Source organism: Phanerochaete carnosa, assembly GCF_000300595.1.
Source record: "Phanerochaete carnosa HHB-10118-sp unplaced genomic scaffold PHACAscaffold_5, whole genome shotgun sequence".
NCBI lineage: Eukaryota > Fungi > Basidiomycota > Agaricomycetes > Polyporales > Phanerochaetaceae > Phanerochaete > Phanerochaete carnosa.
In genome coordinates this window covers 3,929,224-3,957,145 of record NW_006767632.1, presented here as the reverse complement: position 1 = coordinate 3,957,145, position 27,922 = coordinate 3,929,224, and the positions used below count along the sequence as shown (strand labels likewise).

The 27,922-nt window shown below is 56.0% G+C and overlaps 5 protein-coding genes across 5 annotated transcripts; 4 read left to right on the top strand and 1 right to left on the bottom strand.

The window, feature by feature from the left end:
* The first annotated feature begins 7,923 nt into the window (after nt 1-7,923).
* PHACADRAFT_122474 (uncharacterized protein) lies at nt 7,924-11,760 on the top strand. The gene is made up of 5 exons (XM_007396456.1): nt 7,924-8,290; nt 8,338-8,428; nt 8,506-8,639; nt 9,335-10,107; nt 10,158-11,760. The coding sequence occupies exons 1-5, from the start codon at nt 7,974-7,976 to the stop codon at nt 11,375-11,377; spliced, it is 2,535 nt and encodes an 844-aa protein (XP_007396518.1). The 5' UTR covers nt 7,924-7,973; the 3' UTR covers nt 11,378-11,760.
* Nucleotides 11,761-14,977: 3,217 nt separating this feature from the next.
* On the top strand, nt 14,978-16,714 carry PHACADRAFT_184894 (uncharacterized protein; the record flags this gene model as incomplete). The annotated part of the gene is made up of 3 exons (XM_007396455.1): nt 14,978-15,079; nt 15,139-16,275; nt 16,388-16,714. The coding sequence occupies 3 exons, from the start codon at nt 14,978-14,980 to the stop codon at nt 16,697-16,699; spliced, it is 1,551 nt and encodes a 516-aa protein (XP_007396517.1). The 3' UTR covers nt 16,700-16,714.
* A 1,127-nt stretch (nt 16,715-17,841) lies between these two features.
* PHACADRAFT_209698 (uncharacterized protein) lies at nt 17,842-19,430 on the top strand (the record flags this gene model as incomplete). The annotated part of the gene is made up of 3 exons (XM_007396454.1): nt 17,842-18,015; nt 18,074-19,198; nt 19,248-19,430. Exons 1-3 carry the CDS (start codon nt 17,914-17,916, stop codon nt 19,428-19,430), a joined length of 1,410 nt encoding a protein of 469 aa, XP_007396516.1. The 5' UTR covers nt 17,842-17,913.
* PHACADRAFT_257324 (uncharacterized protein) lies at nt 19,420-19,728 on the top strand. The gene has a single exon (XM_007396453.1). It carries the CDS (start codon nt 19,452-19,454, stop codon nt 19,617-19,619), a length of 168 nt encoding a protein of 55 aa, XP_007396515.1. The 5' UTR covers nt 19,420-19,451; the 3' UTR covers nt 19,620-19,728.
* A 317-nt stretch (nt 19,729-20,045) lies between these two features.
* Nucleotides 20,046-27,913, bottom strand: PHACADRAFT_209697 (uncharacterized protein). The gene is made up of 10 exons (XM_007396452.1): nt 26,391-27,913; nt 25,468-26,338; nt 24,836-25,410; nt 24,448-24,784; nt 23,433-24,394; nt 22,480-23,382; nt 22,320-22,429; nt 22,103-22,267; nt 21,542-22,043; nt 20,046-21,492 (listed from the first exon to the last, which is right to left on the bottom strand). Exons 1-10 carry the CDS (start codon nt 27,853-27,855, stop codon nt 20,201-20,203), a joined length of 7,182 nt encoding a protein of 2,393 aa, XP_007396514.1. The 5' UTR covers nt 27,856-27,913; the 3' UTR covers nt 20,046-20,200.
* Nucleotides 27,914-27,922: the final 9 nt, after the last annotated feature.

The following is a 27,922-nucleotide window of genomic DNA, read 5'->3' as shown; positions in this document are numbered from 1 at the left end:
CAAGCAATGAGCGGGACGTGCAGACACTTGATTGTAAAAGCATGTAAAATTAAAGCCTGAATTCTCTATCACAATGATCGGCGTGGCGGTCCTAGCACGCGAAAGGGGATCATCAACTCGAGCCACTACCAAAGCCTCCATTTCCTTCGGTTTAACGAAGTATGAGCAGAGTAATTGCTATAAAGTTAGTGATCCAAAAACGTTTGGCTTTAGTTTCGGCAACTTCCTTGTCAGCCTGCGCCCGGGCTTCGTGGTTGTGTTTTCTGCCTTGAACGTCTCAGACCTGACTCCTGAGCTGGTACACGCTACTTCCGGGTGAACCGTGCTTCGACGGCACTTTGTGTGCGCTACCACTGACGTCGCACAAGGGCGTGAGTTTGCGGTCGCGGAGGCAGCAATCTTCCCGAGGTAGAGAAAGGTCGCCAGGTAGACCTTCTTGACTTGCCTTTCGGGATAGGTGCGTGTCCTAACAGCCCTCAACATGTTGAATTACAGAATTGACGAATCGCAGTGAGTGCCGTGCCTTGCCCATGTAGGTGCTGCCATATGACGTCCTATGGTATTAACAGCTAGAGCGTCATGTCGGTAAGCGCGGCGTCGGAGTGGACACGAGGAACTTACCAAGCTCAGAAAGACCAGAGGTTCTAGGCGGGACGATTGTCAAAAAGCCGTATTGCCGTCACCAATACTTCGAGATCTGACGCAGTACCGTTGATGGCTTGACTCTGGCAGAGAGGAGGGTGTGCGCGCGTAGCGGCACCAAGGGTCATTGTGCAGTCGTCTTGCGGACACCTATCACGTCCAGCTACGCGTCTCGAAGACAGCGTTGCATTATTACGGAGAAAATGGGAATATAATTTAAAGCCTCTGTTGGGAAGCAAGTATCGGGTTTCGATGTACATCCATCTGGTGCGCACTCAGCAGCATGATATTGAGCGCAATTAGGCTTCTGCCAAGCTTACCTCTGTCGTGGACCGACGTCGCGGCTTATTAATGTTGAGCACCCAGCGGCAAGTTGAACCAGGATTACTATTCCGCTCCGGGCCGGAGAATGTGGGCCCTGAGAATGCTCTGCGGCAGGCGATATCTGTGTCTCTGTCCCTGGACCGTGGCACCGTTGGGCAAGCGTCTTTCTTCATATCCCTGACCCGATGTGCGGAAAACGGATGCACATAATACCGACCATGAGCCTGTTTCAGGGCTCTCCGGACGCGCAGAAGGCTTGGCGATGCAGCATTCGCATTCAGATGTCCAGAGGCAAACAGACAAATCAAGAGGTCCAGTGTACCTGCATACGAAACCTGCGTCGTATCACTCGTCTCAAACGCATGCATTGGATGTCGCAGCGGGATATATGTCATGGTTAGGAGGTATTTTTCTTCGCCTCCATCGTGGATACCACATGCCGTGGAGCTCCCGCGTCGGGGCACAGATTTTGGTGATGCGTTGGACCCACTACGATGGATGTCAGTTGTCAGCTGGTCAGATAGGCCATCCAGAAACTACTTACAGTGGAACCCTAAGGGTTATGAGAGGCACGAGCTGTGCCTGATCAACAGCTAAGATGATAGACTTCGGGGAAGTTGGCGAGGCACGGTGCCTGGATGGTGCAGCAAGGCGCATCAGCTGATCCCATCATCCCGACGTCCCGGCGTCTGGGCCTCCCGACATCAACACATACTCACCGAGATATCTGCTTCAGTCCTCTATGTCTTGCGTACGGGCATACTGATTCTTTATGTGATAGCCTCAATGTGCCACACCGGACGCAGCATCTTCATGGCACTCACTAGCGCTGTGTGAGACACCGCGCGAGCTCAATGTCAATGCCACTGAGCAGTCAGAACAGTATCAAGGGTTCGAAATTGCTCACTGAATTGCTCAAGCAGTGGTTGCAATCAGACCAAACCGTGCGGCTCTCTTGGATGATAGATCATATTGATTGCAAGAACATACAGGAGGCAAACGAAAATTAGCCATTGCGCTGCGGCTTGGACGGACTCGGGGCGCTCGTGCGGGGTCGTCCGTCAATGTAAGTGGCTCCAAGTGCCCGCTTATTTTGATAAACCCATCGGGTGTAAGGTCCCCTCGACGGACAGTATGCACCACTGGGGCATATTGTCCATCGAGGCGAGCCTGACTTCTCGCAGCCAGAACAGACTCTTCATAGGCCGGTCCCCAGCAGACGATGAACGATTCTCGTGACGTATTCATTAGTAAGTGACGTAGCATGCTCCAGTGTAGTGGTGCTTATCTGAATATAAAGCTACGTAGCACCCTCGAAGTCAGTGCCCCATGCGCCAGACGTTGGAGAGCCATGCAGCCTATCATCTGTTCGACAAGGGTGCATGATCTGATTTAACGCCACCTGTTCCGCCGGAGGTTCGACTCTCTGATGAGGTCCTTTTATAGACCCAAGGATCCTCCAGCTGCGAGCATATCGAACACCCAAACGTCACCGTTCCCAGAGAACGAACAAACGATAAACCGTGAGTATTCTCGTTTTGCGGTATGATTAGTAACCAACGATTTGTCCACGATAAGTCCCGATAACGTCACGCAAGGTGCTGCTTCCACTCCCTCCCCCCGCTATATGGGCAAGCTTCCCGAGAGTTCAGCCAGGTCTGTGAGAGTATTCGTCACTTGTACATGGTCGAACCGACGCTTGGATCGTACTCGTAGCATAGCTTGGTCCAATGCGTGATTCTCTCGGCCCTTCTATTCGAGGAACTCGTGATCAGTACGTTCCATGTGGCATCAGAATTGAAGTCAAACTCACCATTGTTCCGTTTCAGACACCGATTACCCAGCGGCTCCTCTCCGTGGACCCGCCGTAAGAACCTTGAGCTCGGTCGGGCTAGTACATGGTCCCCTCTTCGAACCGCTACCAACATCGACGCTGTTTCACCTCGACCGATCTCGGTTAATGGACGACTGTAACGTTGAGAACAGTCGGGCGGCGAGATGACCGACCCCAGGGAAGTGAGGCTCGCGCGAAGACCGGTGGCAGTTGCCAGCGCAGACCAACACATTAAAAGATCTGATAGCGCGATCCTATTCGGTTCCCGGAGGGGCAAGACAGCCTACGGATCATCAGGACGGCGATGGGAACGCGTAATTTATGGTCATCGAGGCCATTTTTGGCCAGATGAGCTTTTGTCAGGCTGGCGCCCGGTTCGGTAGGACGAAGGCGAACCGCCGCTACAGAAATGGGACTCGCTCTCAGCATGGCAGTAGGTCTCCGTCGCTCAAGTTGGACGAATTCAAGCGGTCCACGATCATATACCGTAAGCATGCGTTTTCCTTACGGCACGATTCATCTGCGACGGTTTTTTGAATAAGCCTACGTCTTAGAGCCGGTGATTGGGACCTCATTTCTTACCAGTATCCTTCGCATAGCAGGTTATGGCATGTAAGGATACAACCCTCTCGGTAAGTCGTCCGGCATATGTGGACGACTGGGATATCGAAACAATGAGACGTCTCCCAAGACGTCGGTGAGGACACACCCTGGATTGATGGTGCACGCGTTCAGAGACTGAATTCGTCACAGTAGGGCACGGAGGACCGTATCTGTTGCGGTCTGTTTGGATAAAGTGCCGGTCAAGCCCGACGGACCGAGCCGACGGGGCAAGTCTCGGTGCTAATCAAGGCGCCGGTGCCGCTGCGCACGTACCAGCCTTTTCCGTTGCCAATCCTGACAACGTTGTTGTTTCGCTTTACGACGGCCCACCCATGCGGATACGTTCTGCGCTGACTCCCGAAGAACTTGACCGCCTGCCACATTTCTCTATCTCATATATCGTTTGCGCTGTAAGCCTCATAGTTTCTGATTTTGGCGACGCCAGGCAATTTGGTTCATGGACTATGCAGGTGCGCCTCTTACCACTTCATTGATGATCAGCCTCCTTATCGACTTGCAGACCACTGGCAGTGCCCGCGACACGCCCCGCTGAGGCACAAGCACACTCATCACTCGACTTACCTTCCTACCGAGCCTTTCTGGCCTCATCGAATGGAGTCGCAACCTCTGCCACCCGCGTGCTATCTTTCTGCGGGTGAGCAGGCTCTCCTACCTCGCACCTGCTTTCTCACTCAGTTTTTATGATCCTTTGGTTAGGCTACTGCTCTATGTATAGCATACTGGCCGGCAAGTGCCAGAAACGACACCACGGGCCGACCGTGCGGAAGGCTCGCGACTGGTTGCCATCTCCGTCAGTCCTATCGCCTCGCACCCCTGCCTCGCTACGAGTGGACGAAGATCGCGTTCACAAGGCCGACAGCCGCTTTCCGAGGACTCTCAGGCTCGAGTGAACGGCAGGGATGATCGGGACGGGTGTCGAAGCCAGGAACCGTACGTGTCACTGTTCTTGCAGTCGGCACAGCCCGCTGACCGACGTGCTACAGGATCCGACCCTGGCTGCGACCGCACACGAAGGCCACACGATAGGCCTGCTCGGCCACGGAAGGCGTACTCTAATCCGTCATTTGTCCTCGGACGGCCGCGCTTCCAGCAGTTCCGACTGGTACTCATGCTCAATGCTCAGCCTGCGAGCGGGATTTACGTCCGCGGCTTCTGTGGGGTGGCTGAAGACTCTCGCGCATGCGAATGGCCGTTCTGGGCCTTTGCACTGCCCGACATGCAGCAGTTGGAGCAAAGTGGCGAAGGCGGAACATCAATGATCCGGCCGGTCGCGGTTGAGAAGCGTCCAGCAGTCGTGAATGGGACGTAATAGCCAACAGTCATCACCGAGGTTCGATGCGGTACGTTAGGATAGAAGGAAGAAACAAGGTGCGTTCCCGAGCAAAAGGTCTTGTTTGACCTGCGCTGATGTAGTCTGACATGATGGCTGCGCTAGGAAGCAGGCCTTGCTGGGCAAGCCGCGCTAGCTCCGAGCATTGGCATTGCCATGGCTGTGCACACTGTCGCGAACCGTGAACAGCAGGCAAATCGAGCCCGCGAGTCAGCCTGATGGCAGCTGCGCTGCCCTTCGTGGCACGCACCGGGACGCGGTACCGGGCCTTCACAAAACCACACCGTCCGCCACTCAGTATACCTGTGCTCAGACCCACATCGTGATCCATGTCTAGAGTACTTGATGTGCATGAGACCGACTGTCCAAGCGTTCAAAGCCCGAAGTAGGGCAAGTACTAGTACTGTCCAATGAAAACTCGAGGCCTTTCTTGTCTTACGAAATCCCGGTGCTGTTCGGGCTTCCCGCATCGCCTGCTTGACAGGGGTGGCCTAGGCATGCTTGAGATGCGCAATGTCATCAATCTCGTCGTGCGTGAAGAAGCGCGAAGCGTTTTTCACGGACGCAAGCCTGGAGTGCACTGCAAGAGAACAAGGGCCGTTGGGCGTCTATTGGCCGGGCCCAGGCCCCGGGAGCTTTCTAGTCCACCGAGAACGCCGCAGGATTCAAGCGCGGCACGAGCAGGGTCTTCTGCAGGCCCGCTCTGGCATTGCTGTGCTCGCTCACTCTCGGCGCGTTTCTCCCCCCCTGCAGATCCAAGACTCGCAGGCCGAAACAGCAACGAAAAAAATTGAAAAGGTTTTTGCAGAGCCTAGCCAGGCCTGCGCGCCGGCCGCCAGCTCGTCAGGAGTTTGGTAACCACCCCACGGACGTCCGGGGGGCCAATTCGCCGGATATTACAGTGGAACCAAACGGAACAGCTCTCAAAAGCGATCGGCGCATGCAAAAGTGGAAAAAAAAAAGAAGCGTGTGGGACGTCCGGGCGCGATCGCGATCGTGGGCACTCGACCGCTGTCGCTGCGTTTTTCGACAGCCCGTGGCGGACGTGCGATGGACATGCCGCGGAGACAGTAAGCTTGTTGGACGAAGGACAGGCAGGCACAGAGCATGGGCTTTGTGGCGTCTGCGGTATACGGGCTCAGGCCCCAGGGCGATCAGAGATGTCGATGAGGCTGGAGCGGACCCGTTTTGCGGAGGAAGCCAAAGTTACAGTAACGTCGATCTGCGCGCGTCCCGCAGGGCCTCTGGTGCGCGCCCCGGGCGGCCACAGGCCGCACGATTTGGCGGCAGGGCTTGAGTTCTGGAGGTGTCGTCCGGGTGTCGCTCATGGATGTCTGGATGATGGTTATCTTCCAGTTTGCCTTTTCCAGTCCTTTTCCCCGCGGGGCGGACGCCGTCGGAAGCTGATGCGTCGGGCCGACGGGATCGCCCGAAACAGATGAACCAAGATCTCAAGAGAAACGGTGCGGATGATTGGTCGCTCCCGTGCGTTTATCTCGGAACCAAGTGGTGAGTGAGAGCATCCGATGATCCTGCCCAAGGACGAGGCAGCGAGGTTGGTCATCACGTCTGACCATCGCCGACGTGGTTACACGGGCGTGCGCGCTCCCGAAGCCCAGAGCGAGGGTAGCTGAGCGATGCTCGGACGTACGCTAGCTTGGCAAGGTCTGGCACAGCGTTAGACAGGTAGAATGGTTTGTCTGGCGTCGAGGCCCTGGAGAGGGCTGCGTACAGACGAACGTCGCTCCGTTGTCTGCGGAACAGGCAGAGATGCGCGAAAACTGGGAGGCAGAGCGGTGGAATGTATGTAAGCGTATGCAGATGGTCCACCGCGGGAACAAGTCAGCTGAGGACAGACTAAGCCTATTGCAGGTCTTTTTTCTCTCTATCGACGAGCATTGAAATACGGATTGCGGCCACGGCTAGTGAACTGTCGAAACCATGGAGTCACGCGTCGGGGCTGGTCAGCTAGCTCGACGGAGAGGTGCGACAGCGCAAGGTTCGCAGTGACGTTTATTGGTTTCACTCTGACTTGTGGATGTACGCTAGCCCGGTAGCGCAGTGATATATTACGATGGCAAAGAGTCCCACGGGATTTGCTCTAGCACTGATGGAGGACGAGCGGTGTCTGGTCGTCAAGAACTCACAAGCGCGACGACTGGAAGGAGTGCGACACTGCATCCAGGTACGCTCGAGGCTGGGTATTGATGGCAAAGCCATCAAAAGGGGCCGGTCGGGGACTACGGACTATTTGAGAAACGTGGAGTCGATGACAGGACAGGGAACCTTGTTCGTGGCCTAATCTGCGTTCGCATGGTTCCGCCGGGAGGTGAGCAGATGCATGGAACGCAGACAGAGAGGCGAGAATCGGCTACTAGGGAAACGACCAAGAGAGAACAAGGCAGACGGGCTGGGCGGGGACACGAGACGCTTCGCTGTGTGCAGCAGACACGTAAACGATGTGATCCCGAGGGCTGGGCGTCCAGACGGAGTGATCTGGCGTGGTGTTAGCACGGGCGGGTGAAGCGACGATCCTTGTCCAGGACCGAGGGCAACGAAGGCGGCCGAGCGGACCATGCAGGAGGCGGTGCTGAGACGCCGGGAGCGTGGGACGGCGCGGGCTTGGACACTGCGGAGAAGCGGAAAGCCGCGCACGAAAGCCCAAGGAAAAAAGAGACCGACGATAGACAGAGCATGCATGCGTGAGGATGTTTGACGGGCGGACATATCAGCATCGTGGCGGCAAAACGACAGGAGACGTCCAGTGTCCCGTTCCGCGTGACGGAGAAGCAGAAGGCTCGGGCTGAATGTGGGTGTCGGCGGCGCGGGTGTTGCGCACACCACCTTCGAGTGCAGGCGAGATGGGCCCTTCGTCGCTCTCGGCGATGAGCTTGTCGGACAGCCGGGCGCAGCAAGAGGGCGTTTCATGTGGCGCGTGCCGGGGACTTTGAGGAGAGGCGGAGGCGGAGGGTGTGTGATCGCCACGGAGGATCGGTTCGGCTGTGGAGGTGAACTGCCTCGGTCTCTGCGATGGGACGGCCTGGAATGGGGAAGGACCGGATCTGAGATTGTCGGAACCGGAGGGACGCCGTGCCTGGACCCGAGGGTTCGGTATGATTTTGTTGTTGAATCTCCGCTCAGAGAAGGGGGTGCCTGATTTGCTTAATTGACCACCTCCTCGCTCAGGCACCGTCGAGTCTGTCCCCGTCTCGACAGTCCATGGACAACGAAATCTCACCTCAAGACTTCGTCGACAACTGCAGCAACTCGCCCTCTCCACCTCGCTTCTCCCAGTCTCCAGACATGGCCGCCGTCGTGGCCAATCTTCCCCAGCCGCTCTTTCAACCGCCCACGTCGTCCCCGACGACGACCAGCCAGTCCGTTCCTGGCGCTACCAAACGCTACCGTCCCGCCCCGGCCAAGACGTTCCAGTGCAGAGGCTACGGAGAATGTCGCATGGTATTCAGCAGGAGCGAGCACCTCGCCAGGCACATCAGGTACGTATTCTCCCCCTTTCCCTGCTTTTTGCATCCTCTGTCATCAGGGGTCCTCTTTCTCCGAGAACATTTGCCCAAGAACAAAGTGTCACCATCGCTTTCGCTTTCATATCCTTCGCTTTGACCACCTGCTTCATGCGGTTGGCAGGCCCGACGCTTTGCACCGGCGATGCCCTGGTCGTCCGACCGGTTTCTTCCGTCGACGATGTCAAGCCGTTCTTCAAAGCGTGCCTGCTTTTCTCCGCCGCTCGCAGCTGTCTACTCTGGCGTTGCCAGCGGCGGGCGTGCCCTCGACGTCGCTGTCGTGTAGGCGCCGCGCCGCGCACGCTTTGGCAGTATTCGAACGCTTTCTGCTGCCAGCGATGGGAAATCGACTTCGCTCTTTAACGTTCTTGCTGGTTTTGCTCGTCGCTGGCCAGCTGCGTCCAGCGAGTTCATTTGCTCGTAGTGCTATATGTTTTGGACGCTTGCTCGGCAGCGTCCTGGTTTCCCAACGCTGCGTTTTCTTCGTCGAAGGGAGCGCATGCACGCCAGCGACCATTCCACCCTTATTTTCTCACCATCTCGTTGACGACACTAGCGACTGCCTCCTTCGGAGCTCTCAAACAGGGCGCTAGCGCCCCACATCATATCATTTCGCTTCGTCTCCGTGCATGTTGTCGCGTCACCCTCGTTTCGATGCCCTCGGCGCCGCCAGCTGCTATCATCCGCGATATGGGCTGTTCGGGCGCCTGTGCATGCAGCGCTCGAGCCGTATTTCCGACGTCCGCCACCATCGATGTCACGCCGGATGCTGTAACGCATGGCACATTCCAATTCTTTTGCTGCGCTACCCACGATACGGTCAACCATTCTTTTTTTTTTTTTCCTATTTTCTCGTGTCCTTTCGAGTTCATGGCGCCTGTCGGCGTCCTGTGGCTCTTGATTATCTGCCATTCAGATTCGCGTATTCCGTGCTCGATTTGGGCAGTCGTGGTTTCAGGGCAGCTCTGTCAGAATCCCCGGGCAGTGTTTTTCTCGTGTCTAATCTAGCTTTCTCTGCCACCACTTTCGCGATCAGAGCTAACCGTCAATTGCTCGTAGGAAACACACTGGCGAGCGGCCGTTCTCTTGTCACTGCGGAAAGCAATTCTCCCGCTTGGACAATTTGCGTCAGCATGCGCAGACCGTCCATGCTGACAAGGCGGATCAGAACGAGCGCATGATGCACGAGCTCACGTCTCTGCATGCGACTATGACTGCTGTGGGCAAAGGCGCACCACGAGGCAAACGCAGCCAGAACGCGCATGCTGCGAACGCTACCTCAGTAAATTCGGGCTCGAGTGGTCTCGACGGCACACTTCCTTCGATGAACATAAAACAAGAAGACCTCCCCATGTCGATGCGTCCTGGTACCAGCACAGGATACGAGGGCGACGACGATTTTTTTCGGAGTTCTGCAAATTGGACCGACAGCCGCCATTCCTTTCGTGACCCCGGCCAGTCCTTTCGTGTCCCCCCAGCATCTTCCACCGCAGCAGCCCATCTCCATCACGGGCACACCCAACATGCCAGCCAGTCCTTTCTCGCCCCCGCCTCCACCCCATTCAGCTTCAGTCTCCCCGATATCGGCAACACTCCCGGCTCAGCCAGTAGGCCCGGAACTAGCAGCCGTCCTCCAACATCAAGCGGCGGGAGCAGCGATCGATCACTCCCACCCATCTCTGCCATCGTCGCCGCATCCGGTGCTCCCTCCCTCCCTGTCTCGAGCGCAGCGCACCAACTTCCCTACCCACCGCTCGTCGTCCCGCAGCAGCGTGAGCAGTCAAGAGCTTCGCTCACATCATCATACGTTCTACCCTTACCCACCCCATCAGGCGAGTCCTCTTGTTCGCACTTCTCTTTTTGTTTGCTCATCTCACTCCAGGTCCGTATGCAGGGTACCGTGATCGACGACCAAGCACAGCAACTCGGCCAGGGACTGCTCCAGCAAGCTACTACTATGGACATGGACCCACGCTACCACCCTTGGTCGGCGCTCGCCCCGAGCTATCCCTATCGCTCGCCACTGGGCACGGACGGCGTGGTCCCGACCGACTCTCTGACGTCGGCAGCGGAGGATACGAACCAGCATCTCCTGCTGGACCATACGGCGACTCACCGTTTTCCTTCCATGCACCTGCAAGCAGCACCCCATCCAGCGCGACGTTCCCCTCCGAACGTGAACGCGATGCACCACCGGCCGTCTCCAATCCTCGGAAACGACCTTACGCAGGATCCGACGACGACGAACACGACGGTGGCGGGGGCGAGCGCAGCGATGATCGCTATGGATCATACCGTGAGCCAAGAGATGTACGCCCATATAGCTCTGGGCGGCGGCCAGGTACCTCTGGGTACGAGTACGGGTCAGAATCACGTCCTCAGTCTCGACGGCTCTCCGTCATGGAGCTCTGCAATGACGCCGATGCTGAGCCAGCAGCTCGACCAGCTCTATCACTATCAGGCGGCGCGTCTCGGCCCACAACCTCGTCGGGCATCATCACAGGCGCACAGCAACTCGCACTCTACGACCGGACGCCATCCCCAGCAGCCGGACCAGCGCCAGCAGCCGTCGCCGCCGGCCCATTCGACGCCGAGCGGCGCGGGGGGCATGCACCGGTACACGCAGGAGCTGCGCCGGCAGCAGGAGGAGCAGATGCGCCGTATCCAGCTGCAGCGTCAACAGCAACAGCAACAGGCGGAGAGGGAGCGGCGCGCATCGGAGGAGGAGCAATTCCTGATGCATATGTCCGAGGCGTATCGCCAGTCTTCGTCCGTGAGCACGAGCAGCGCGGGCAGCGGACGCCCCAGTCCCCCGCATCTCCACCAGCAGCAGGAGCACCTTCAGCATCAGCAGCAACCGGACCCGGTGGATCACCACTCGCACGCACACACGTTCTACGCGGCTCACCACCCGTCAGTGTACGGTGGGGACATGGCGGCACAGGGACTCCAGGACGGGGACCTGGATCACCTGGCGCTGGATATGGATGGGCAGGGGTACGGTCACCAGCCGGGAGCGGATCACCGAATGTATCCCCTCGTGGACGGTCCCCTGCATCCGTTGGGTCTCCCAGCGGAGTCTCACTTGGAATGAGGGCGTGAGCGCGACTTGACGTGCGCGTCCGCGTCCAGGTGGGGGTTTATTTATCATCTGTTACTCTTAAGCCTTTCGCCTTGTGGATCTTCGGGACTTGAGTCGTTCGGTGGTCTAATCTACAGCGTGGGCTCTTGTCCTTCCTTTTCTCTCGTGGTCGTCTTGGGTCGCCGTCGGCACTGCTCTCGCCGCTCTCGTATGTATATACCTACCTAGTATCTTGCTAATCTCTCTTCTGCTCCTCATACACGCTGAGCCCGTTCTTGTGCTCGCTCCCCCGCTCGCTCGCGTAGTGTACTTGTGGCTTGTTGTTTGCAGTAGTGTAATACCTTCGTGTCAATACAAAAATTCTTGCTTTCAAGTTTGCGACTCGGGTGCGATCCCGCTGCCCTGAGGTCGACCCCAGCGAGCGCCTTTCCACCCTTGCCTCCGACCACGACCTTCTGTCTGCCACCTCTTCTATGACCGCTCCACGTCCCTCTGTGAGCCTCGGGCTACAAATTCGAACAAGCACCCTCTATACAGCCTCTATGAGCGCGTTGTCTTCCGCCCTGGCGTCTGCATCCTGACGCACCCGCGGCCTTGAGCCCGCGGCTCTCCGTTACCAGCTGAAGCTCTCGAACAAGACGCGAAACAGATGCTTTCTGCACCTCGCTCATCCTCCATGTCGCTAGCCGGCGACTAGGTTGCTGTCGTCTTTCCGCTTGCAAGCCAGGTGCCTTCCAGTTTGGCGCTATTGTCGCCCCGAGCGAGTGGTAGTGTTGAAGCAGGGTGGGGCGACTAGACTTGCTTGGGGCATTTTGCAAAAGGTTCGTGACCGTCTCACTCTATGCCATACCCTTCTCTGAGTGGGGCCAATTGCCCTTTCAGCTATCCTACTTTTGTTCGGTGTCGAAGACGTTGGCGCAGCGACGGACCCGGGATTCGTGCATCTCGTTCGACGACTCTTAAGAAGCACCTCACCTACACATCTCGGGGAAGTTGAACCAACGCATCTGTCTTTCCTGGCGCGGGCTTCGCGAAACGAGCCATCGTTATCAACGTGGTCAGTCGTGTGTCGTGAATCTGTTCTAAACAGAACATGGACTCAATAGGTCTGACTCTTTTGTCCAGGCTAGAAAGGCTCCCGGCTGAGATCTTCAGGCGGTTACGGGGGAAACAATTGACGAACCTCAGACAAATGAGCTCATTCATGGTGCTACTTTTGTAGCCTTGGACCTACAAGCCAAACGCGGCACGATGTTTAGCGTTCTGTTTCGAAAGATGCGGCACGGTATCGGCATTATGTCTCGACAGTTCGTACACGACAGGGGCTCCAACGGCACAATGAAACTGGACGTTCCGATTTCGCGCGCGCTGGTCGAAGAGTTTGACGACGGACAGCGACGATATCAACACGAAGTCCGTCCAGCCACTTCGACTCATTATGTTATCTAGAGCTCATTTCTTTTTAGTCAGATGTGCTTATCGGATTATGTGAATATCATACGGCCTCTCAGAGTCTCTGAAGTTCAGTGTCCGGCTGTACCAACCCTTGCGCTGACGTAGTAGCGGAGTAGGACTCCAGAATCCGGGTGTCTGGACAATCGTGGTCAGCTGGCAGCAGCCCTGCTGACTTTCTCAAGCGTACTGCGCGTGCGCGGAGTCGAAAGCCTTGAAGGCATGTCTCGGGATCGACGGCTTCTCAGACGGGCTGACGCCACAGCAGAAGACGACTCGTGCTGGACGGCTGACTCCACCAGCAAAGCGTTCATGGTGCTCTCGAGGCCCGTTGCCTTTGACTACCGGTATGTTCGAACGGCCGGCGCTGCTCTGTATTCATTGAGCATTGGCCACCAGTGCGGGATCGCCCAAGCCGCTAATGGGATGGGCGGCGGCCGAGCATTGAATATTGACCCTTGGAATCGACGCCTGACGGCGGTCACCCTCGCAGGATGTACCTGATGGAGAACTGAGAGGAGAGTGACAGGGGGAATGACACAGCTATTGAACGGGGCGCTGGCATCTTCCCGCACATCAGTGCGGCTAAGTACGAGAAGAGCAGCAACTCGGCACACGCACCCCACGAGGATAGCCCGCCTGCGCCTGGACGGTCGTGCCCTGCACGTTGGCGCCAATTTTTTGCAAACGAGCTCTCAGTAAGCGCAGGATAGCAGTGAAGCAAATTACCCTGTGAAGCACCGCTCAGGATGCAATTTGAGACTCTTGGCGCGTCCGCTTGTATTGACAGCTGCCTTCCTTCATCGGTACAATGTCACCATGACGCGAGATTAGCCAGGGTCGTTACTAGGGTCTCCTCTGTCGCTTGTCTTCCCTGATTGTCAGCTAGTTATGGGAATAATGGTCAATTTGACCCCAGACTGGATTTCATACGGACGTGCCGATTATCAGCTTGTATAGAGGAAGCAGGTGCTCACAACGGGCTCATTTGATGAAAGAATCGCGAACTCAGAGCGAGCACAATTCATAGAGCCTTGGCCGACAAGCGAGTTTCCAGAAAAGCGCTTCCCTGCATTACACCGTAGTCGAAGTCATGACCAACGAGTCGCTCATACATAGCTATGCAGGCTCCGTGGCTACTATTTTGAAGTGCTCGTCGCGGAAATACATTCCAAACTGCGGACGGACTTCGTGAGAGGACTAGTGCCAGAAGCAACGAGTGGCGCTTTGCTTTATTAGCTGCACAGCTTCCTCCTTCCTGTGATAGGCTTAGCCACACAGCTCGGGAAGGCTTGACGCCGCGAAAGAGCTTCTGAGTCGACATGCCATGTCTCCTTGGTTACGAAAGCTGTAGCTCAGCGAGCACTGGCGCGTGACGGATAGTACGTCACCAACTTGGCTGAAGGCCATGATTCTATCATCATCCGCCGTCTCGAGATGGCCAAAGACATCGCTGTGCGAGCCATGGTTTGGTCATGTACAGGCTTGTCGGTGTGCGCAGACGCCAAGTCGTCGGGCTGATGGGATCAGTTGATGCGCCTCGAGCGTGCTTGTGGCCTGGATATTATCTCCCGACTGTGTTAATCTACTACACCTTCGGGCCCCCTCGCAGCCGTTAGACACTCCTCGTGTAGAGTGCGCGGATACGCCCAGCGTGGCGTACCAATCGGTCCCGACGTCCTGGTTATTCGATATGCCTTCGGGCCCCTTTCCCCAGCTGGGCAGCAGCCTCCCTGTTACAGTATGTGCCTTTGTTCGGGTCCTGCGCAGTCCCACGCTTTCGGGTGCAACTCGATAGAGTCGATGCTCCTGGTCAATGTCTCCTGCCAGGCGTTCGCGAGTTGTTGCCGAGTCCAAGACGCTCTGCTGGCTCTAGTGATATGACATGTCGCGATATACAGCCAGCCTCTTTCTTCTGAGCCTGCAGCCCTATAGCTCTTTCGGTGGCACAAATACCACTGGGAGGCTTGTCATTGCCAAGCTCAGAGACGCAATGTGGCGCACCAATGCCATCCAAATATTGCCAAATACGAGGCGGGTGTTGCTCAGGTTGCGATGTTGTACTGCGCTTCTACAGTCTTATATACCACTACATTCGCCCTATTCAGCATCACCTGGAGTGTCCTGAGTCAAGAAGGGACGTATCAGGGACAAGCTGTAGGTGGATAATGTCGATAGGACAAAGCACGCAGACCGAGGTGCGGGCCTCCGCGTCGGGTGCGCGCAAGCTATTACGGCGGGTGAGCAAGTCACTCCTTACTCTGAAGAAGGTACATTTAGAATCTTTCCTGGGCTGCGCAAAATGCTCACTTGAATGCAATTCCCCTAGACCAACGATCAGCCTCATAAACGCATAACGTTGAACTACGACGCGATCGCGCAGGCCATGGAATATCTTGCCCTACCAGATCTGTTGCGGACAATGGCGACTTGTCGGTCTCTGTACGATCTCGGCATTCCGATCCTTCTCCGAGACGTTCGATTCGTCCGCTCACGAGGCAATTATCAATCCCGTTTCCTTTTATACCGGAAGCATTTCCTCACGAACCCCATCCGTTTTGCCTGGGTTCAGAGCCTTGCCTGCCCCTCTATCGCCTTGGACGACCGCATTTACACACAATTCCTTGCTATGCCTCGCAACTTTACGTCTCTGCAGGCACTCGACATGGACATGAACGGAGCAGAGGTTGACAATCATCTCTCTCGTTGGATCCTATCGCTGGAACGCCTCCGAGAGCTGAAGATACAAAACGTGGGTGCCCATTCGGAACATCAAATGGGCCTTCTTCAGCGTATTGGTCCCAGGCTGAAGGTTTTGCACATCTCCACGGAGTATTTTATGCGAGCGCCGCCCCATTTCTATCCTCTTCGTGCTTTGGCGAGCTCTACTTGCTCACTTTGCTCCTTGTCCTTCTGCTGTAGTTATCCTGAAGGCGGGCCAGCTATCTCAAACGACGATAACCTGTCCTTTCCAGCAGTACAGGAGGTCACTTGGATCTCTGCAGAAGTCGTATCTGCCTGCGCCCTCATCTCTGCCTTTCCTGGACTCCGTCGACTGTACGTCGCAGATCCCAAGCTAGAGAAAAAACACATCTTTGCCCCTCGCCAAGATACTCCAGCAGACGTAATACTCAATCTGCGCATGCGCAACCGCAGCATGCAGCACTGTCACCGCGCGCGGTGGCAGTCGCTTGACGTCCTCCGAGGCAGCCCTGTCACGCTCTGGGCACTTGCCTTCCGGTGCCGAGTCGTCCGGCTCGAAACCGCCCTGTGCAATGGTTTCGAGAAGCCGGGGTATACCCTTGCCATTCTTCATGACGTCTGGCCGGAGCACCTCGTGTTGGGGGTATCCACCCAGAGTGATGTGCATCTCGACAGAGTCCTGGAATTCCCCTCTTTGCGCACCGTCGAACTCACCTTCACTATGATGGACAGCAAAGGCATCACGCAAATTCTCACCATACTGGTACGTAAATGTCTGTATCTGAGAGTGGGATCGTGCTCATTCCTTGGTATAGCAGGACACCTTTCGTCAGGTGTACAGACCTCGTATACGTCGACTGACAATCACTATCGAGACGTGGCCAATTGTGTTCAAGCCCGGGTTATGGCTCGACTCTCTCGAGGGCCTATCTCCTAAACAGCGCTGGTTTGAGAAGCCGCCGGTAAAACGCAGGTTTCCTGCATGCTGGCGAGTTTGGATCCCGAAGGTAGTTGAAGCCATGCCGCTGCTGGAGTACTTGAAGGTTGATATATGGGGCTATCGACCCTTCACCTGGGAGCAGGAGAATGACGCGATTGGTGCCGGCGCAAGCGAGGACGCTGCCTCGGATATTACTGTTGGTGATCGTTTTGAACCTGCGCTGTGTGCATGTGTGTCTTCGGACTGAATTTTATAATTCGTGCTCGCGTCCCAGCCGTCATATCTTGTCTCCGGGAGAGCCTCGTTGCAATCATTATTTATAGCATTGGTAGAAATACGTAGTCATGCCTGGCGTAAATACATGATGTGTGAAAACCATCGAACGGTATGTGCGTGGCATTGCCATATCACTGACAGTGTCATAAAGGCACAGCGCGGTATCCGAAGCATGCTCTGGCGGCGCAGCACCAGCTTCCAGCCTGCTTAACCCACCCGTAGCCTGCGCAGCACACACCCATCTGCCGCAGCCTTTCACGGGCCTTTTGCTCTGTGTGCTGCTCCTACAGCTCCTTCTGCCGGCGGGCCTCGAGCTCCTTAGCCTTCCGCTCGCGTTCGGCAGCTGCGGCGAACCGCCTGAGCCGCTGCTCCTCGAGCTGACGCTTTATCTCTACACCGGCGGCAGCCTCGCGCGCTCTGCGAGCGAGGTCTGCTTCGAGAGCTTTCTGTGCTTCCTCGACACGGCACGCATCCTCTGCCGCTTTCTCCGGTACACGAAGTTCCTCCTCATGACGACGCGCGCTTTCTCGTGCTGGGCGCTTATCCGCCTCCAGTTGGCTCCAGACACCCCAGGGTCGCCCACGACCGATGACAGCAGTGACTTCTCTTGCTGCGGAGCTGGACTTGGCACCGTTTTCGATTTTGGGGAGGCGGTGCGCACTGAGACTGCTGTCAAGATCTTGGGTCTGCTAGCCTTTGGGACAAGATTTTGCACGGGGAGGGTGTTCTTGGGCACCAAAGCAGACGCGAAGTTTGTTGTTCGCGCGATACACTCTTTCAGCATATCTGAAATGCAGGCGTCAGGGCTCGATAATGGGAGCTTTTCCCCTTTGGTCATGCTCGCAACTACTCGCTCCAAGGTAGCTCGCACCATCTGCTTTGCGGGTGTCTTAATGTTGCGCATTTATGCCATGTCGTGTCATACATTTTGTGTCTTTTCTTCTGAGTTTGCAGTTCCGCAGGTTTCTCGGTAGCACACATAGGCGTGTGATCGTCGAGCACGTCGAGAGACGCAGATGGGGCGCATCAGTGCCGTCCAAATACTGCCAAACATAGGGCGGGTGCTGCGTAGGTTGCAATGTTGCATTGCGCCTCAGCTCCCTTACCGTCACTACGGTCGTCCTCTTCAACGCTATCTGGAGCGTTTAGGAAGGTGAAGCACTAGGAGCAAGCTGCAGGTGGATAATGTCATTAGAGCAAAGTACGCAGGCCGAGGTGCAGGCACCCGCGTCCAGTGCGCGCAAGATATTGCGGCGGGTGAGCAGGTCTCTCCTTAATTTGAAGAAGGTACGCGTCAAACGTTCCTTGGACGTCGCAGACGTTTTTCATAATTCACTTTCCCCAGATTACTCATCAGCCTCATAAACGCATAACGCTGGACTACGACGCGATCGCGCAGGCCATGGAATATCTTGCCCTACCAGATCTGTTGCGGACAATGGCGACTTGTCGGCCTCTATACGATCTCGGCATTCCGATCCTTCTCCGAGACGTTCGATTCGTCCGCGTACGAGGCAATTACCAGCCCCGTTTCCTTTTATACCAGAAGCACTTCCTAAACAATCCCGTCCGTTTTGCCTGGGTTCAGAGCCTTGTCTGTCCCTCTATCGCCTTGGACGACCGTATTTCCACCCAATTCCTTGCTATGCCTCGCAACTTTACATCCCTTCGGGCGCTCGACATCGATATAAATGGGGCGAAGGTTGACGGCTATCTCTCTCGTTGGATACTGTCGTTGGAACGCCTCCGAGAGCTGAAGATACAAAACGTGGGTGCCCATTCGAAGCAACAAATGATCCTTGTTCGACGTATGAGCTCCAGGCTAACGGTCTTGCACATTTCCACGACTCGCTTTATGAGGGCACAGTCCCGGTTCTATCCTCTGCGCGCTTTAGCGAACTCACTTTACTCCTTGTCCTTCGAATGCTCCCATACCGAAGGTGGGCCAGCTATTTCACACAACAACAACCTGTCCTTTCCGGCAGTGCAGGAGCTGACTTGGATCTCTGCGGAAGTCGTACTCGCTGGCACCCTCATCTCCGTCTTTCCTGGACTCCGCCGACTTAACATTGGGAACCCTATGCTGGAGAGCGAACGTGCCATGACTGATCGGGATATCCCAGCAGATGCAATGCTCAGTCTGCGCTTGCACAATCGCAGCATGCAACACTGTTGCCGTGCGCGGTGGGAGTCGCTTGATGTCCTCCGGGGCAGCCCTGTTACGCTCTGGACACTTGGATTGCGGTGCCAGGCTGCCCGGCTTGAAACACATCTGTTCAATGGGTTCGAGAAGCCAGGATATACCCTCGCCATCCTTCATGATGCCTGGCCGGAGCACCTCGTGTTGGGGGTATCCACGAAGGGTGACGTGCCCCTCGATCGAGTCCTGGACTTCCCCTCTTTGCGCGTCGTCGAACTTACCTTCACCATGGGGGACAGCGAAGACACAACGGAAATTATCGCCATAATGGTATGTAGCGTCTGTCTGGTGGTAGAATCGTGCTCATTTTTTGGTATAGCAAGACGCTTTTAACCAGATGTATAGACCCTGTTTACGTCGACTGACAATCACTGTTGAGACATGGCTAACTGTGTTCAACTCTGGCAAGTGGCTCGACTCCCTCCAGGGTCTACCTCATGGGGAGCCCTTTATCAAGCGACCGCCGGTAAAACGCGGTTTTCCTGCACGTTGGCGAGCTTGAATCCCGAAGGCAGTCGAGGCGATGCTGTTATTGGAGTACTTGAAGATTGATATATGGGGCTGTCGACCATTCACGTGGGAGCGGAAGGATGGCACGATTGGTGTTAGCGTAAGTGGGGATGCTGCTTCGGAAATTGCTATGGGTGATCATTATGAGCCTGCGCTGTGTGCATGTGCGTCTTCGGGCTGAATGTTACAATCTCGTGCTCTTATCTTAGTTACTGTATCTGGCCCCGAAAGCCTCGTTACAGCCATTTCTGTTATATTGGTAATGACATGCAGCCATGCCCGGTGTAAATACATGGTAATATGTGAAAACCATAGAAGTGTACATGCGTGGTATGACCATATCCTTGGCAGTATCCCATAGACGCAGCGTGGTATCGAAGATAAGGTACGCTCTGCAACGCAGCGCCGGCCTGCTGCCTGCTCGATCTATTCGCAGCCTGTGCAGAAAACACGCATTCTCTGAAGTTTTTCTTAAGCCTTTGCTCTGCGCATTTTCCCCTAATGGTATCGGGCATCCCAGAGTGCATACGTCTGACGACAACGCCGACTCGTCATGCCGCGGAGCGGGTTTCAGCCCTTTTTCCGGGATCACGATGCGCACCGAGGGTTTACATTGATGGGTCTGGGACAGGCACTGCTCGATATTATCGCTGTGAAGCTCCGCTCTGCGCATGTGTATCTTTGGGCCGGATGTAGTAACATACTCGTACATATAGAGGTAGAAGTATGAGATACCTGCGAAGGGAATCTGGCTGAAGTCCACTACATCCCGAGTTGCGAGTCAGTCACCCAATGACCGCCAGCGGAGCATCGATACCCTCCCGACTGCTTAATCCACTGGTAACCAGCAGGGCATATTCCCATCTTTCTGAGCTTCTGTTGCGCTTGCTGCTCTTTCCGCTTCTCCTCCAGCTCCTTCTGTCGGCGGGCCTCAAGTTCCTTTGCCTTGCGCTCGCGCTCGATCTCGGCCGCGATGCGCTTGAGCCGCTGTTCCTCCAGCTGACGTTTGATCTCTGCATCAGCGGCAGCCTGGCGTGCTCTTCGTGCAAGTTCTGCCTCCAGAGCCTTCTGTGCTTCTTCGGCGCGGCGTGCGTCCTCAGCTGCTTTCTCGAGTGCGCGTAACTCTTCCTCTCGGCAGCGAGCAGTCTCGAGCGCAGCCTGCTTGTCCGCTTCAAGCTGCCTCCAGACGGCATCGGACACCCCGGGATCACGCCCGTCCGAGGGGGAAGAGGTATCTTCTTGCTGCGTGATTGGCTCTGGCTCTGGAGAAGCAGTGTCCGTCGCACGCGCAGTAGAGACCGTAGGTGCGTCAGCCTTGGGAGGATCAAGGTGCTGTACAGGGAGCGTGCCCTTCGGCGCCGAAATGGACGGCAAGTTCGTTGCTCGCGCGATGCGTTCTTTTAGCATAGCAGAGATACAGGAAACGGCAGCGGGTCCCGACAATGGAAGTCTTTCCCCTTTGGCGATGCTCGCAACTTGCTTAAAGGCGATCCGTACCATTTGCTTAGCAAGTGTCTTCATGTCGCGCGCGTTGCCCCACGAATCCAGCGCAGAGAGCTGTGCCACTAGCGACACCATCCGCTTATACTCGTCCAGGTACGTCGCCTCCAGAGCTGCGCAGTCGATATCGTTCTTCGCGAGGTCCTTTTTAAGGATTTCAAGGCAGTGTTCTGGCGACATGTTGTCAAAGTATACCTCCTCGGGGAACCGACTCGCAAGCCCGGGGTTGACAGCTAGCAGTGCATTCATTTCCTTGTCGTACCCGGCAATGATGACGATGAGCTTCCCAATGAAGGCCTCCTGCGTGAGAATTCCGACGAGCTCATCCATTGCTTCCTTCGCGAAAGGACCTTCACTGAGACGATACGCCTCATCGATGAACAGAACCTTGCCGAGTGCGCGTTCAAAGACTTGTTTCGTCTTTGGGCCCGTCTGCCCGACGTACTGGCCCACAAGGTCGGAGGCAGAGCACTCAGCGACCTCCGCGGATGACAGGAAGCCCATGTCGTAGTACACCTGGCCCATCTTGCGCGCCGTAGTCGTCTTACCGGTACCTGTACGATGTTAGTTCCATAACCATGGGTTACATATGTAGATGCTCACCCGGGGGTCCCTTGAAAACAAAGTTGGTCGGAATAAGATGTCGCGCCTCCCGAGGATCCTGTCCGCGCAGCTTCGTGACACGTGAAATGTTCTGGTACTCTTGCAGCTTCTCCACAATCTTCTCGCACCCGACGACATCCTCGAAAAGCTTCTTCAAGTTCGTGTCGGAGCTTTCCGCACGGTTGAAGTTAGGGTCAAAGTCGATAGGCTCGAAGACGACGTCGGACGATCGTTGCGATGCAGAGAGTTTGGACTGACGCGACTGGTAATTATTCTTCGCCTTCCCAAGCATATTCTCAACCTCGCCGCCATTCCCGAAATTAGGTCGGTTACGAGCCCGGTTGAGTATGTCGATCGCCACTGTCTTCGCCTCAGGTGTCGCGTTAAGATCTTGCTCCTTCAGTTTCAGGTTAAGGATTTCGAGAAGTTCTGAGTCCGTGAAATCTTCGAAGCGGAATGCATCTTCGATAGCAAAACGGCGCGAAAGACCTGGGTTTACATTCTACGACGCAGTTAGTACCACGGCACGTATGAAAGGTCGAGCGGCAGTCACGGCATTACCTGGAACATTTCTCGCATCTGTGGTTCATATCCGCACATGAGAACACATCTGTCTTCGCCAGGGACACTCTGAACCTCCGCAACGATGGTATCAATAACGGCCGTCTTGTAGGGGTCGGCCTGCTTCCCGCCACTTGCACCTCCGCCCCCGTACAGCGAGTAGGCCTACAAAACTTGTCAGAGACGAGAAGTCCCATCAGAGAAACATAGGTTGTACCTCGTCGATAACAAGCACCTTGCCAACCGTGGCTGCTAGGATCCCCTTGGTGTTCCGTTCTGATTCCCCAAGAACACTTCCGACGAAGTCGGCAGGATTCTTGAGCACAACTGTACGGCGAGTCAGGATCAAGGCCAGACGGCCGGGCCGTTCAGCTCACCTTCGCCGTTGCTCAAAAGTCCGATATCCGCTAGAATTTGCCCATACAGCTTTGCAACCGTTGTCTTGCCCGTTCCAGGATTACCGAGGAACACGCGGTTGAGCGACATCTGGATCGGCTGCTTTTCTGCCAGCTCCCGCCTATAGTTTGCTGCGATGAGATCGAAGAGGTTCTGGATGGAACGTTTGACTTCGACAAGGCCGGTCAGCTTGTACAGCTTCTTCCACGCGGCGCTCTCCAGAACCGCCTTCGAAGGGTCAGGGCCGATGATGTCCTCTTTCGTCAGTAGGAAGTCGTCCGGGTCCATTCCCATTTTGCGCTCCTTCGTCAGACGCGTTGCTTGTCGCTCGGAAATGGTCGTGAACATATTTTGAAGCGCTCTTGCATTACCGAAACCTTCCTTCCCTCGTCCCCTGCCCAGGCGCCTCACGGCGACGCGCATATACAGTCCGTACATCCCGCCTTCGAGCTTCATCTGACCCATATACTTCTTCGTGATATGCTTGTCGAGCATAAGTTGGAGCTCTGGGTCCTTGTAGTCGCTGAACTGCAGCGAATATGGCACACGGCTCTGCAGACCTGGGTTATGCTCGAAGAACTTCTCCATCTGCTTGTTGTAGCCCGCAAGGATGAAGACTATCTTGCCAACGTTGTTCTCCATCTCTGCGAGTAGGAAGTCGAGAACCTGTCCGCCGCTAAAGTTGTGCTCGCTGGTGAGCTGGTACGCTTCGTCGATGAAGATCGCGCCGCCGCCATCTTTGAGCATGTCTTCGATCTGCTTCTTGATGCCGGGAACGCCATCAGCGGCTAAACGAGAGCCAGTCGTTTCAATGAACTTGACTCCTGGAAGGATATCGACCGAGGCAAGGAACTTTGCGTAGTGACGCGCGACGGTTGTTTTGCCTGCGCAGAGATTAGTTCACGTGCCGAAAGCGATGTGGTAGCGAACGCACCGGTACCCGGGTTACCCTGCAGGACGACGTTGAACCGCTCGTCCTTAACCGATGTGCCCTGTCGGCGGGTAGTATCAATCTTAGCCTTGATACGCAGCACTTGCGCTTTGACCTCCTCGAGGCCAGTCATTTCCATTATGGCGTCGATACTGGAGTTGTTCGCGCCTTCGATGTCCTTCTGACGCTGCCACTCCTTCTCGGCCTCAGAAGGTGATAAAGGAGGCGGCGTATGATTGTCGGTCGACAGCGGCGGTGTCTTGGACCGAACTGGGCTAGAGACGGGCTCGCTGGCAGGAGTGGGAGAGGATGAGGGCGGAGAAGCCGGAGTGTCTGCAGTAGACGAAGTTGAAGTACCCATGAGATACTGACCGACTTTGCCCAGTAGAGACGTAACCGGCGGAGTGGATGGTAGTGGTGTGGACGAGGTGGAAAGTGGTGGTACGGACGGAGTGGAAGGCGGTGGTGCGGACGGAGTGGAAGGCGGTGGTGCGGACGGAGTGGAAGGCGGTGGTGCAGATGGTGCGGAAGGTGATGGTACAGACGGCGGGGCCTGAGACTGAGCAGCAGCTCTCCTCGCCGTACGTGCCTTGGCTTCTGCGAGGTCCTTTTGCTTTTGAAGAATGGCGTTCGCGCGCTCTCGTGCTCGCTCTTGCTCGCTCTGTGCCTCCTGTTCGGCCTCTATCTCCTCGCCTAGCTTCACAATGCGCTTTGCGTGCTCGCGCAACTCCTCATCCCGCTTCTGCTGCTTCTCGAAGTCCTTTTGCTTCTTCTTGTCTGCAAGCTCTGCGTCTTTCTGACACTTCGTGCATGTGTTCGGAGGCGGCTGATGACACCTGTACGTGCGCTTGTGACTGTTCGGACACATGTAGTCCAACACAGCCTCGCATTTCATCTTGGAGTGGTCGTACAGCTGGTGGCATTTCGATGGGCACTTATGTACGCCACAGCTGAGCAAAGCAGTGCTGCAGAGATGATGAGGCGATGCATTGAACAGAGAGAACAACAGGGGTCATACCAGGGTTCTTGGCACCCGCCTTCGGGACATTGTTCATCGAAGTCTTCTGGGCGTTTGAGGACCGCTGCCTGATTGAGGTGGCGTTCGCAGCGCACAGGTAGCCCGTCGTAAATATGTCCGTCTTCTCTCATCATGGTAAACAGATCCGTCCAAAGTTCTCCGCCCTTACGTGCCCCGCTGAACGTCTCGGCATTGCCGATCATGATGAGGGCGTTGCGTGCACGAGACAAGAGCACGTTGAGGCGCTCGGGTGCGTACATGAAGCCAATGTCCCGCGAAGAGTTGCTTCGCGTCAGCGAGACCAGAACGATGTCGCTCTCCTCCCCCTGGTAGTTATCTGTGACTCATAATTAGAATTTGCACTTCTACAACATAGCAGTACGCCCACCGATAGTGGCCAGGCGAACAAACTTCTTGGCCAACTTCGCTGCCCCAGCCGATAAGAGTCCAGCGCGTACTAGGTCATATGAATCAAGATCGTTCAGCACTGGGTCCGTGTTCGCCTCGTTGAGCAACGCTTCCTGCAGGCGGTGGAGCTGACCAAGGTAGGGCGTGAGGATGACGACTTTGTCTGTTCCATAGCCATTCTGCGCAAGGTATCGCAGAATCTTGAGTACCATCTGGACCTCGAACTTGTTTTGCTTCGAAGACTTAGTACCTTCATCGCGCCGGTCCGCGACTTGATCATGTTCGTCCTCGGGCTTGTCGTGCGCGATGAAGACAATGTTGTCTGGTATGCCGCGTAGGTTCGGCCGATTCTGCGTCCCGGGCGCATCAACGAGCCCCGGATACGTGAGCCGCCGGACGTAGGACGATATCTCGGGTCGCATGCGGTGTTGCTTCATGAGTGTTGCGTGCGGGTAGCCGCGCAGGACCAGCCGCTCGAAGAGTGATCTGTTGAGATCGTAGCCGTCACCCTTCTCGACCGTCAGGGCGTAGTTGTCGACCTTTGGTCGCAGCTGCCTGCAGAATGAAAGCATTCAGCGCACTGGAACGTGTCCGGCTTGGAAGGTGGCTTACTTGTGGTCCCCAATAAGGATGAGCCTATGTGTCTCCTCGCCCAACGCGGTCAGGACATGACTTTCCAGTATCTCTCCCGCCTCCTCAACCAAGACAATCTCCGGCAATGCCTCGCGCAAATCCCTACTGTACTTTGCTGCCGCAGTCGTGGTGCAACCGATGATGCGCTTCGTGAGCAATGTCAGAGTATCTCCCTCGCCGAACTTGCGTGTTAGCTTCTCCTGGTACTCGTTAAAGACAGTGCCGAGGTCACAGAGTTGCTCAACGTGCTCCTTGACAATCTCATCCTGCCAACTTGCCAGGCGGGTGCGCCGCTCTGGGACAGGGATCCTCCAGACAGATGGTGTCTCACGGACGTCTGGAGTATCCCTAAGCACACCCGCGTCCTGGCCACGGGTCCATCGGTCGATGAGGTATGCCTCGTTGACATTCCGGCCGCGCCGGCCGACCTTCTGCATCCCGTCGGCGGCCGCCACGGGGACCTTCAACGCGTGATAGAACTCGGGATCGGCAAACTCGAGGTACTCCATCAGCTCTTTGGGTGAGATCCTGAGCTGCATGAACGACTTGAAGGCGGTCTCGAGCCGGTCGAGGGCGGTTGCCGCGTTGACTTTGAGTTCGTCGATCTGGTTCCAGTCCGTCCGCCCTCTGCTGACACTCTGCCTTTGGTTGTACAGAGACAGCGGCTCGGTGCGTTTCGTCGATTTGCCACCTAGGCGTACGAGGCTGCTTTGCGGGATCCCGATATCGAGCAGGTCCTCGAGGAACTGGTCCAGAGCGTGGTTGGTGTAGCAGCATACGAGGATCTTTAGATTAGTGAAGTCGTGAAAGATCTTTGCGACGAGCGCGCCGACGAAAGATTTCCCGGTGCCTGTTGCGCGGGTTCAACAACGCTTCAAAACGCCAAGGTTCTTGACACTCACCTGGAGGGCCTTGAACAAGAGCAACTCTCTTCTTTAGGCACGAAAGCAGCGATTCAGCCTGAGCGTCGTCGAGGATAATGGACTTCGGAGACTGAATTAAGCCTTTAAGATCTTGCTTCGGGTCGCGAATGAGGGCTGCAATGATTGCCTCTGGCGAATTCGGAGGCGGCTCGAGAACCTTTCCGGGCTCCCACTGAACAAGCTCAGGTGCAAGCGGCATTGAAGTGACTTGCTGCAGCGTCTTGAGGACGGGCTCGTAAGAGAATACGGCGGTGTCGATCTGGATGAGCTTGACGTTCTGCGTACGGAAGAACCTGCAGAGAGTGTCCATCGCGCTATGCTTGCTCTCGAGCAATAGAACGAACTCGGGTGGGTTCCTAGAAAGACGATCTTCGTCGCGACGGATGTTGGGGAAGGCGACGACGGTCCCATCGATGATGAGCGCTGCCATCGAGCCGTCCTTGATCAGCTTGCGGTCGTTAATGAGGTACTGCTTGCGATCTTTGGGCTTGTCTCGTTGGAAGAACCAGAGGTCTTTGCCGGGTTCCATGCGCAAGACGATGCCCCACTTATCGTTTCGTCCCTTGCCCTGGCCTGCTACTCCGTACATGTCCACCAGCTGGAGGCCGTCGATGACCAGCCCACGGTGGCGGCCTTTACGTTGGCCCAATGCGATCTGCAGCTCTTCGCGGAGCTCGTGCAACATGTCTTCGCGGTAGAGTCGGAACTGGTTGTCAAGATGGGTCGCGAAGCGTTGGTCAGACGTAGTGGAGTCGACCTCGGCCGCCGTGCGCATGAAGGCAGGCTCTTTCGACATGATTTCATCTGCAGTAGGCAGAACGCTGATATTTCGAAAGTCTACATGGTCGTTGTCGTGTCGTCCGCCCGGACTGAAGTCCGTATCGGCCGCGAGGGAACCGACGGTATCGACAATATGCTTCAGTTTGTGACCGAGTGAGCGGATGTTAACATTGGTGGAGTCGATGAGTCTTTGTGCAATGTTCTCTTCTTGAGCCAGTTCGCGGTACGGAGCCGCCTCGGCTGCGGATAGCGAAACGAGCTGGAGCATAAGCCACCCGAACGCCTGTTGGCCATCCTCTTGGAGCTGACCCGCGAGAAATGCCTGTGTGAACGCTCGCCAGAATATAGGGGGGTCGACGAGCTTCTTGATAACTTGTTCGATGTACTGACCGCCGCCAATATCTTTTAGTGCTGGCGCCCGTATATAGAGAATAAGGTTCGTGGGGTGAGAATTCAAGAACGCCGCGGAGAGATCGGTGAAAACTGCGGACTGAATGGATGCAAGACCCGCTTTGCTCGAGATGAGCTTGTCGATGCATGCGACAGGCTCAGGTTGAGCATAGATGGCCTCCAGAAATAGCGATGCATTGAAGCGTGTAATTGGCTGCTTCCCGCGTATGATGGTGTCAAATTGTTTGGTGAGCCTGGCGACTCGGGGATCCATGGTCGTCGAACCAAGTTCTTCGAAATCGGTGGGAGTGGTGGTGGTGGTAGATGCGAGCAAGAGGGAG